Source organism: Sarcophilus harrisii, chromosome 2 (assembly GCF_902635505.1).
Source record: "Sarcophilus harrisii chromosome 2, mSarHar1.11, whole genome shotgun sequence".
Classification (NCBI taxonomy): Eukaryota; Metazoa; Chordata; class Mammalia; order Dasyuromorphia; family Dasyuridae; genus Sarcophilus; species Sarcophilus harrisii.
The window spans coordinates 264,955,734-264,967,337 of record NC_045427.1 but is presented as its reverse complement, the minus strand read 5'-3'; the positions used below and the strand labels follow the sequence as shown (position 1 = coordinate 264,967,337).

Sequence of the window (11,604 nt, the reverse complement as noted above, 5' to 3'; positions counted from 1 at the left end):
AGGCCTTGGCGCATGCGCCATAAAGTCCTTGGTGTCTCCCGCGCGGACTTCCGGTTTGGGAGCTGGACTGGGAGGCTGAGAGCAGGGGCCGGGGCCGGATCGGGAGCGGGAGCGGGTGAGGCCCGCCGGGAGGCGGGGACGGGACTAAGTCGGAGGGGAGCGGGAGGAAAAAGTGGGGTAGAGGGGAACGGATAGATTCAGGAGGCACGCTGGAAGAGGGGTGCCCAGAATTGCCCTCAACCTAGTCAGTGACCGTCTTCAAGGTACGAGACGTCTGCAATGCCTGGAGTGACCCGGCCGGAGAGAGCGGAGACAAAGAGGCCGAACCCTGAGCTCCTCCTCCTCTCCCGAAGCTAGATCGCTCTCGCTCCCCGAAACTCCGGGACACTCCTGGTGTCCTCCCCAGAATCCTGCCCTCCCTGGAAGCGCTTCATCCGGCCGAAGTTCCCCTCTCTGCCCTGTCACCCCCAGCTCGGGGTGACCCCCGAGAACCCCCTCGCCCCGGCGAAGGACAGGAGCTGCAACCCTTGTCCCCCAGGGCTGAATCACCCCCTTGAAGTATCCTCACCGAGTCTGTATGCCGAGTTTAAAGAAATGAGAAAACAAAGACAAAATCTTTATTTATTGATAGTTGCCTGAGGTGGTGAAAGTGGAGCTGGGAGTGGGGCGGGGCAGGCGCAGAGGGCTCTGAAAAGAGTTCGGAATTGGGGCGGGTCGGTAGTGGGGACGGACCGTGGGGGACCAGCAGCGCGGAACTTGGACCGACCCTTTTGCCGTCCCCAGTGGAAACGTCCCTTCTCTTGTCCCTCTGGCTGCTAGGCATTTCTTGTGATTCAGACCCACCATATATTACTGAGGGGGCAGTCACTAGGACTCGGGGGAGGGAGCATAGCTGGAGACACAACGCAGTTTATTTACTCTATCTCAGACTATCCTACAAGCCAGACCGGAAATGCAGCTTTTAAGCAACGTTCACTGGCTCCTAATCCTGGGATTTTGCTCTCAGGAGAGTGCTCCCTAATTTGGCTAGTTTCTTCAGAGCATGTAGGTAGGCTAGCCCTATGAGGATTTTGGATGAATGTTTGCATCCTTTTGACGCTGTCATTCCTCTCTGCCCTAGGGAGAAACTCCTCTCGCAGGTACCCAGGTGCAGTGATTTCCCCAGGGATAGAGAGGAGGCAGGTAGAAGCCCTGGCTCCCAGATCTCCAATTGATGTCAAGCTGCCTCCTGTGAATGATGGCCAAATCCACTCTGAGAGGGGATGGGAGGAACTCTGAGACCTTTCGACAGCGTTTCAGGAAATTCCATTATCAGGAGGTGGCTGGGCCCCGTGAAGCTTTCAGCCAACTCTGGGAACTTTGCTGTAGATGGTTAAGACCAGAGGTTCGAACCAAGGAGCAAATTCTAGAAATCTTGGTATTGGAGCAATTCCTGACTGTACTACCTGGGGAGATTCAGACCTGGGTACAAGAGCATTGTCCAGAGAGTGGAGAGGAAGCTGTGACCCTGGTAGAAGATTTGGAGAGAGAACCCAAAAGACCAGAGTGCCCGGTGAGAAGGGTTAGCCCCTTCAGAAACATGAATTAGAAGAAAGCAGGATGTGAGGATCAAATTAAAATAGAAATGGGGATAAGATAGTGTCTTTTGTCTCTCTGTGATGCTTTTTATTTCTGACCATGTAGACAAGTGATATTTCCTTGAAAAAAGAGACTGAAGTGACCATTTGATTAATGTTCAATCTATTGTATCACTATGACTTGATTCAGCATTTTCTTGTGCCATGGATAAAAGGAGAGTGTTGTTTTGAACTCCATCACTAAGTTTAGGATCTTGCTCTCTCCTTTCTAAAGCTTTTTACTGCTAGAGAAATAGAATATGTGTGGTTCCTTCCCTTATTTTCTAGTCAGATCCCAGTGGAAACAATCTCCTTTTACTTTAAATATTTATCTTTGGAAATCCATCCTATTGTAGCTTTTCATTGAGAATTAATGGGCATTCTTTATAGGTCACTGTCCCTGTGAAGGGACAGGAAATTCAGCCAGAGAAGATGGCACCTCTAAGATCATCCCTGGAGTTACTAAGTGTCCAGCAAAAAGCAGGAGAATCCCAGCCCAAGGTTGTGGCCAAGAAACAATGGGCAGGTTGTCCAGAAATAGGATCACAGGAACAACTTAACCTAAAGGAAAAGCTCCGATCTCATCAAAGGACTGGTAAGAACTGGATTCATTTAGGTAAAAAAAGGAAGACACCTTAGGATGGAGGTGGTAAGAGTGAAAAGGGGAAAGATCAGACATCAGACATTTCAAAAATATGAAATTTGGTGATTAGATATAGAGATGAAAGAGAAAACATGGGCAAGTTGAAGATGGCTCTAAGACCATCAGTTGATGTAGACTTCCTTCAACCCAAATAACTGAATGTAGTTTTCTAACCACATATAAAAAACACACTAGAATAGAGGTGGCCATTTTTATAATAGAGGTAGTTAGATGATAATCAGTGCATGGGAGCTTCTATAAATGGTCATGGGTCATGAGTGTGAAAATTAGGCTTCAGAAGGCTAAGGTGGGTCTTTCCTCTCTTCATCCCTGCCATGATGTCATTCTGTCCTCCCAAACAAAATCTTGCCATTCTCTGGAGTTTCAGACCCTTAATTTTCTTTTAAGTTTCTCCATATTACTGATCTTTTTAGGATGTCTCTGGATATTTTTCTTATAACCTTCCCTAAACTTAGTGGATAAAAATGGTGGTGTTAACCTAGGGTTTTCTATGATCATTACAAACCATAATATCCTTTGTTTGCTTCCCTATGAGCAGGATTTTCTTTTCCCAAATCTGGTATGGTTTCTGGGATGGAGCGAGGAGAACCATGGGTCCCAGATCTTCTGGGCTCCAAGGAGAGGGAAATCTCAAGAGGCAGTCACACAGGTGATAAACGAATGCACTCTGATTTTATGTCATCAAGGAGGGAAAGAAAAAACTGGGGAGATCAGGAGCAGTGGGGCTTTGAGGATGAAAAGGTAGCAGGTGTACACTGGGGGTATGAAGAAACCAGGACTCTACTTGCAATTTTAAGTCAAACTGAGTTTTATGAAGCCCTCCGGAACTGTCATCGTAATAGCCAAGTGTATGGAGCTGTTGCTGAGCGATTACGGGAATATGGCTTTCTCCGGACACTCGAACAATGTCGAACTAAATTTAAAGGCCTCCAGAAAAGTTATCGTAAAGTCAAGAGTGGCCATCCACCTGAGACCTGCCCCTTCTTTGAAGAGATGGAAGCCTTGATGAATGCCCGAGTCATTGCTTTACCCAGCAATGGCATGGAGGAAAAGGTGGCAGCACCTCGACCCAGCCTAGGGTCCAGTGATACTGAAACAGAAGAACAAGAGCAGGGGGGCTGGCAGCAGGAAGCAGCAACAGAAGAGGCTGCAGCTGAAGATTCTGAGGGGGAGGAAATGGGTACTGAAGCAGGCCCCCAGGAGCCGGGGAGTCCCAGTGCTCCAGTTCTGTTCCGAAGCCCGAGTGGTAAGATTCTCTTTCTTCTTGGGGTTCTGGTATTGAAATTAAGGCATTTTCTATAGGAAACAGGACTATGTTAGGAATCAAGAAATATGAATTCAGTTTCTAGTTTTTTATTGTGACTAAGTTATTTCACTGCTTTGTTCCAATTTCGCATTCTGCGGTAGAAGGATCCATGAAAAAAATGTAGTGAACTTTTAAAAGTTTTGGGGGGTGAAAGAATAGCGGTTCAAAGTAATTTAGCAAATGAATATCCTTATAACCCTACTTTACTAGGATTGTGACTGCCAAAATAACCTTTACTCTTCCTGTCTCATTCTTTTGTGGGTTGGTGGGGAAGAAGAAGGAATACAAACTTTTCATTTCTTTAGGGTAAAGATCTTCCAATAATAAAAATCCACCAATACCCATCAGCTAGTTTGCTACGTAGTTTCCTAGGAGCATTAATCTCATACAGCCAGTGTGGCTGACCTTTCTGCCTCCAAGGCCAGATCTCAATCCAAAATTATGTTGTGTCTACATTTGTTACATCTATGTTTCTTTTTTCCCAGCTAAACAGTTCCTTTTGCTCCTCAACTCTCTCATCCCCCTTTTGTTATATGGTTTTCCTTTGCTATGTTGTACTTGTTTGTAACAGAGTAATGTAATGGAAAGAGCTGTCAATCTAATGGATTAGGAGTTAGGAAACAAGATTCTAGTCCCAGCTGTCTCAGCTAGGTAGGGAGCATTAGACAGGTGACTTAACCTTTCTTGTCAAAGATTTACTCTAGCTTTTACAGATGTTATTTATCCTCACAATCCTAGGAGATTGATACTACTATTCCCAGTTTATAAATGAGGAAACTGAAGCAAAGGTTACGTTGCATGCCCCAGTTTCACACAGGTAGTAGGTGTCTGAAATGGAATTTGAACTTAGATTTTCCTGACTCTAAATTCTATCCACTGTCACCTATAGCTATTAAATCATTTGGAATAAATAATTGTTAAGGTTTATCTCTTGAGTTTCCATGATTGATATTTTCTGTCTTCAACTCCTTCATTTTTATAACTTTTTTTTTCTGGTTTCCTTTGTTCACCCTACTCCTCCCAACTTCCATTTTCCCATCCCATGACTTTTTTTTTTTCTTTTTGAAAAGGCTGATGAAAATGAAGTTTTGCAAGGAGCAAGCAGAGTGATTAGGCTTCCCTTATTCTGTTCTGAGTCTGGAGAAGAGTTCTAATGTTCTTACCTCTATCCTAGAAGTCCTCAGAAAACAGACAGATGATAATCAATATTCTTATGGCTTCTTATCTGGCCTAGCACCTTAGAACCTGGATCTGCAGATTAAAATCCTTAAGAAAAAGAAATCTTACTCATCAGATATGTTCCTTACCAAGTTCCTGTGAACATAATGTTCTAAGAAAAGGCAAGGTTGTAATGTGTCTGTTAGGGATCACGCTGAGGCCTCATTAGGAAAGGCATACACTGAATGGTTTAGTGTCCCAAAATGGTAGCTGTTTGAAAGGCTCCAGTGCTGGGATTTAAAAGCCAAAATGGTTGCTTTGTACCTTGAAGCATTGGCAGAAGCAGTATTTTAGTGGTCTGAGACCTCTTTGGAAATATGAAAAATCTGAGATGACTATGAGGATAATAGAAAAGAGGATGAGGGTTAGAGTAGTGCACAGAGACCTACCATGGCTAATGGGAATTGAATTTGGGTCTGTCCCTAGTCATTTAGTCACTTTTTACTTAGAATCAAGTTCCTAAAATAAGTTGTCACAAGAATCTAAGAGGGTAATACAATAGCTATGAGAATGTCATATATAGAAGGGTAGGAAAGCCCTTTTTTATATGGCTAGGCAATCTAAATAAGTTTCTAATGAATTAGTATAAAATTCAGCCTAATAAGGGCGTAAAAGAACCTGATTTATCAGATTTTATAACATGCTAAAAAAAGGAAATGTTACTTTTTAAATAATCCATTTTAAAATACAAACCCAAATGATTTCTGAGGAAGCAAATGGTAGATGACAAAGCTAAGTGTCTTAGAACACTGAACTTTCTCTTCGGGTGGCAGGTGTACACTGGGGCTATGAAGAGACCAAGACTTATCTTGCAATTCTCAGTGAGACTCAATTTTATGAAGCACTTAGAAACTGTCATCGTAACAGCCAGTTATATGGGGCAGTAGCTGAGCGGTTATGGGAATATGGTTTCCTGAGGACACCAGAACAATGTCGGACTAAATTTAAAAGCCTTCAAACCAGCTATCGGAAAGTCAAGAGTGGCCATGCCCCTGAGACCTGCCCTTTCTTTGAGGAGATGGATGCCTTGGTGAGCGCCCGAGTTGCTGTCCCACCTAGTGATGGTCTGGAGGAGGAGGCGGCAGCACCTCCCCCTGCATTGGGGGCCAGTGATGGTGAAACAGAAGAGTTAGATCAGGAGAGCTGGCAACAAGGAGAGACAGCTGAGGAGGCCTCAGCCACAGCAGAAGATTCTGAGGATGAGGAAGTGGGCGCTGAGGAGGCACCTGGAAGTTCTGGGAGCCCTGGTGCTCCAGTCCTGTTCCAAAGCCCAAGGGGTAAGATAAACTTTATTCTTGGGACCTGGATGTACAGAAAATTAATGATGTAGAGGAAAAAGCACTATACTAGGTTCTATAAGACTTGGGTTCTACTCCCAGCTCTTCTGACTCTGTGAATACATTAACTCTTAGCTCAGATTTTCTAACTTATGGAGCATCAGGGCAGTAGTAAATATTGTTCCCCAGTGCATTCTGTTTACTCCAAAGATAGCATTAGCCTAAGGAATTCAACCCACAAAGGTTGGAAAATAGCTGAATTCTTTGATCTGTTACCATCTCTGTGTGGGCTGACAGGCAACAAGACAATGAGTCTCTAATATCTCATCCTGGACAGCATGTTCATATCAGGTGTGTGCCTAGTTATAAAGATGATTTTGAAAATTTATATCATCCAAATGTTTTTGTTTTCTTCCATAAACTAATTTCCCATGCTATCAGTCTTGTTTACTTAACTGAAAGTCTGTTGTTCTTTCCTCCCTTGCACCTATCTCTTCTAGAGAAAAAATTTAGGGAGATTCTTTTAACTATAATAATTACATACAGTCTCTGGAATGCCCCTATTATTATAGGAAAGATTAAAAAAAAAAACTCAGTTTAATGGCTTAGAATTATGCTTAAATTTAGCATAGATCATTAATCTGGTCAGAACTAAACAGACCTTTATGAGTTAGGCTGGAGCATTTCACCTGCATAATTTTAGGAGTCTAGACACTGGGATGTTCTGCAAAAGATGCTTGAATAGTTTTATACATTTTGTCCGTAAACAGTGCTAAGAACTGAGTTGGGCTTCCCTAGTGTGAACCTAGAGCATTCTGGCAACTAATCTTTCTCTTGTTTTGATATGTTCTAAAAAGCTGATTAGTTGAATGCTTGGGTGATTTTTAAACACTTATGTGATTTCCCCCCCCCCCCCCAAAATTTAATTATCTTTTAAGTTTTACTCTTAGAATGCCCCTTTACATTATAGTCTCCTTGAAGACAGAGATTACAGTGCTTTTTCATGTATCTAGTTTCTTGTATATGGTATTTAATCATGTTGTTTAAGTTGAAATAGAATACATAGATTTCTGAGTATTCTGTTATCCTCTTGTTCCTGGCATACATTATCACCTCAAGGCAAAGGAACCTATGTATCTCTTCCTGGACACAGGAAGAATGTATCGGGGCAAAGAGGTTTGGGGATTTGTGATCAGATATTGAGTTTCTATGGAAGGGTCTGGCACTAAATTAAAAATCAGAATCAGGGATTCATAATTGTTTCAAGTAACATTTCCCCAATAGTTACTGTTAGTGCCAAAGAAAAAGTATAGTTCTTAAGTCTTTAGAATACTCTCATCTTCCCTTGCCCCTTTCTCTTCCCTTTCCTCCTCCACCCCCTTCCCCTCTCTCCCAAATATCCTTAACTCCTACAGAATGAGGACTCAGTAGTTTTCCTAAAAGAGAAATTAAAATTCTAATTCTTATGCAAGTTAAAATTCATTTGGGAGATCCAACTCCTAAATTAATTTCGATAATTTAATTCTAACTTTTGCTTCTTTCTGATTTTCTTATACTCTGACTTGAAGAACTGAGAGAATGGATGCTTTCTGAAATTCTATTCATTCTTTCAGGTTTTGAGGCTGGATTTGAGAACAAACAGAACACAAAACGGGATATTTCTGAGGAAGTAGAACTGCACAGGACATTACTTGCAAGGTCTGAAAGGAAAATTCCCCATCGTTTTAATCAGGGAAAAGATGATGACAGTGATTGCAGGACAGGAAGGCAATGGCCAAAGTCCCCAGTAGAGAAAAGAGGAAAAATGATATCCCCAGAAAGGGGCTTAGGAAAAATCCTAAGTCATCAAAAACCTCACTTGGGAGAGAGACCCTATAAATATCTTAGATATGGAAGAAGCTTTGGCCCTAATTCACACCTTCTCATGCATCAGATACCCCACCAGATAGAAAATCCATATACATGTGGAGACTGTGGGAAAAGTTTTAGTCGAAGTGCACGCCTCATTAGACATCGGAGAATACACACTGGTGAAAAACCTTATAAGTGTCTTGACTGTGGGAAAAGTTTCCGTGACAGTTCCAACTTTATTACTCATAGGAGGATTCACACAGGAGAGAAACCCTATCAATGTGGTGAATGTGGAAAACGATTCAATCAGAGTTCAAGCCTTATCATACATCAAAGAACCCACACTGGAGAAAAACCCTATCAATGTGAAGAGTGTGGGAAAAGCTTCAATAATAGCTCTCACTTTAGTGCACACAGGCGAATCCACACAGGAGAAAGACCCCATGTATGTCCTGATTGTGGGAAAAGCTTTAGTAAAAGCTCTGACTTACGGGCACATCACAGAACCCATACAGGAGAGAAACCCTATGGGTGTCATGAATGTGGGAAATGTTTCAGCAAAAGTTCAGCCCTTAATAAACATCGAGAAATCCACACAAGAGAAAAGCTTTTATCACAGTCAGAACCCAAGTAAAAACCTGAGAATCTGCAAAGAGCCTTTAAAAGTATATTATTTGGGAAACCTTTAATAGATTCCATCTCCAATGCCCACCTGGCTTAGGAAATTACCTTTAGGATTTAATCCCACAGTGGTGCTCCTTATCATATAATCATTTGAATCTGAAGCCACAAAGCTGAGGCAATAAGATCTAAGGAACGAAGGTCAGAAGATCTAAATACCATTCTAGCTCCAATTTTGATTTGACAAGAGTTCCTTGTCCCCTCTCAGTGCCTATGTCATTCCTTCAATAAAAGGAGAGGATCCTGTGAATTTCACTTATTCCTGTCACTGTTCATCCTGTCATTTTGCTGCATCTCTGGAAACATTTCAGCAGTATCACAGGGGAAAATGTTATGGATTTATCTCATGATTCCAAGTTTTTCCTTTCATAAAAAAAAAGGGAAATACTGAAAGGAATGGAATGACTCTTCTTGTTCATGTAAATCTGTATTCAGAATGATATGATTGAATTTAGTCTTTTCCCTTCCCCCAACTTTACCCTTAATGAGATGAGTTTAGTATTCCTCTTGGTCATGTCTTACAAATTGTCTTGTTAAGAATCTAGGTGTTATTAATTATGGGGAAGCTGTTACAAACCTTGTGTAAATTTGAAGTGTTAGCCCTGGATGGCTGTTAGTTTCCTTCAACCCTCAGAATTCCTACAGTATCTATTTTCTTACTTCCCTTTTATCCCACCTCATCTATATTCCAACTGTTCCTTGTAGTCCATCCCAAAGAGCAAGCCAACTAGGTAGACAGTGGTGGATAGGAAGGGGCATTATATGGGATTTTCCATTTTCCTGGTATTCAATTCATCTAGTATATGCACCTACTGTAGGCAATAAATACATCTTGAATAATGAGCAGGAGACATTTCTATATTACTATTTATTAGGAACCGAGTCCACCAGTGCCAAAAGCTCTCAAGTCTGGTTAAAGATAAATTGTCTTTACCAGGTTGGTGGAGTTGCCAATCTATATTTTAAAAATATATATACATGGAATAAGGAACACTTATTAGCTGCTGCTTATCAAATAGTAATAACTGCTCAAGAGTGCATAATACTGTAGTGGACCATGTATAAAAATGAGGTGGAGTTGGGCCTTTTCCTCTGGGAATCTACAGTCTAAAAGGTAGGCAACTTTGGACATATACTGATCAGATAATTATATCTGATCAGCATAAATATATAGTGTGTGTATTTACAAGTTTGGCGTATTGCAATGTAGCACAAGGAAAGATACTGGGAAATGCCTGTTCCATTTAGGGAGTTAACAGATAATCTTTTGAAGGGAATAGAAGAGAAAAAATTTTCAAAAGTATCAACAGCCCATTTAAAAGAGTTTTATGAGTAGAAAAGGTCTAAAAACTGGAAAGCAGGGTGTTTGGTATGGAAAAAGCAAAGGAAATTAGTTGGGTTTTAGGGAGGTAAGGAATGATTCAGTTATTAGGGTGCTTAAAACCACAATATAGTGAATTTGACACCATTTGAAGGGCTTTAAAACTGGTAGAAGAAATGACTAACTGAAACTTGGTGTATGCCAGATGCAGAGAAACCAGAGGTGCAATAATCAATTAACTGAAATATTACTAGGTTTGGAGGATAGCTTCCAATGTAGAATAAAAATACTATTTACTATTTGGGAAGTCAAGAAATCGGGAGTTGATTGTAAGATATCTTAGTGGGTGGGAGAAGACACTTGACCTATGTTAGTTGAGAAGAAAGGTATAAGGAGCTGAGAGTGATGGACAGTGTTTACTGGAAAGATAAGCCACTCTGTCTTCCTCACATTTGGTACCGAGATATACATTCAGTTAACTGCCCTGTAGTTGGAATCAGAAAATTGGCTAGCAGGTGAGGTAGGTAAACTATTGCAGAGAGTTGGTAGATGATATTATAGGATTTAGGTGGTTTTGATTGAGGAGGAATACTGGGATTCCAGAACATATTTTTATTAGAAATCAGTGTCACCCTTCCCCCAGATATCGAATAAGCAGTAAAAAGTGTATGAAAACCAGTCTAAAATTGCCTTAAAGCCAAGCTCTGTAATGATGTAGTCTGTGTGATTAATAGTAAAATACTGTCTGTTTAGCATATTCATGTATGGTTTAGTGAAAAGATCATGGGAATGGGGACAAGACATGAGTTCTAGTTTATTGTCATGTATAAATCATACTGCCTTGTTTTCCCTATCTGTAAAACAGAATCATGTTTACACCTTAAGCTGCCTCTCAGGGATTCCATGTGAATAAATGAGATGATGTCTCTAAAACGTTTGGAGTTTTTCAAAAAGGAAGTGCTAGAGAAACATTTGATCAAATTGTCATTTTATGAGAACACTTTAACAACTTGCTTGTGTGGCTCCTTGGAGTCACTAGTTTACTCCAACTATTAAATTTTTATGTCCTTGGAAGAAATGTGGCAATGTTTGTCGAGTGGATTATCCCAAATTAAGAAAAGTCATTATTATGAGCCTGCTAAGTTTGTTATCTTTGTATTTATTATCCGGGCACCTAGAATAACTATGGGAGCCAGATATATCTCAAAATTAAAAAGTAGTAATGCTACCTGCAATTGGAAAAAAAAGTAAAAAGAACAGAGAAAAAATGAAAAAGTCTTGTGTGGATGAGGTTAAATCTCAGGCTACTCTCAAGTCCAAACTTAAAAGCAGTAAGAAATGTCAAAATTGAACATAATGACTAAAACATGTGGAAAGTGGGGAGAGCAATACAAGATCTATAGATTTCTTACTTTAAAAATAAATGTTCAAAAAGTCCTGAAGGAATAGGTTATAATAGCAACAAAGCAACAAAAGCAACAATAGCAACAGAATGGATTAGCATTATCATTCCTTTTGGCAAAAACTTCCAGTACACTCTTCTAATCTCCTGACAATCTCTCTCTCTTTTTCTCTTTTTCCTCTTTTAACAATTTCTTTTATTCTCTCATTTTGAGTTCTCCCTTCTTACTACATAACACCAAAAATATTTTTAACAAAATACAAAAAAC

The 11,604-nt window shown here is 40.8% G+C and overlaps 1 protein-coding gene across 3 annotated transcripts; it reads left to right on the top strand.

The window, feature by feature from the left end:
- The first annotated feature begins 48 nt into the window (after positions 1 to 48).
- Positions 49 to 11,165, top strand: ZSCAN29 (zinc finger and SCAN domain containing 29). Of its 3 annotated transcripts, none has more exons than XM_012546609.3 (6): positions 49 to 115; positions 1,121 to 1,552; positions 2,007 to 2,211; positions 2,819 to 3,526; positions 5,578 to 6,081; positions 7,695 to 11,165. In XM_012546609.3, the coding sequence occupies exons 2-6, from the start codon at positions 1,235 to 1,237 to the stop codon at positions 8,564 to 8,566; spliced, it is 2,607 nt and encodes an 868-aa protein (XP_012402063.1). In that variant the 5' UTR covers positions 49 to 115; positions 1,121 to 1,234; the 3' UTR covers positions 8,567 to 11,165. The 3 variants fall into 3 exon arrangements, with proteins under 3 accessions (XP_012402063.1, XP_023356605.1, XP_031808059.1); XM_023500837.2 differs by having other exon boundaries at positions 64 to 571; XM_031952199.1 differs by having other exon boundaries at positions 64 to 1,552.
- Positions 11,166 to 11,604: the final 439 nt, after the last annotated feature.

Excerpts from the sequence above, each read along its gene's own strand:
- ZSCAN29 (XM_012546609.3), top strand. The coding sequence starts at position 1,235 with ATGATGGCCAAATCCACTCTGAGAGGGGATGGGAGGAACTCTGAGACC. Across the intron at positions 1,553-2,006 it reads CCAAAAGACCAGAGTGCCCG|GTCACTGTCCCTGTGAAGGG; the intron begins GTGAGAAGGGTT and ends CATTCTTTATAG. Across the intron at positions 2,212-2,818 it reads CCGATCTCATCAAAGGACTG|GATTTTCTTTTCCCAAATCT; the intron begins GTAAGAACTGGA and ends CCCTATGAGCAG.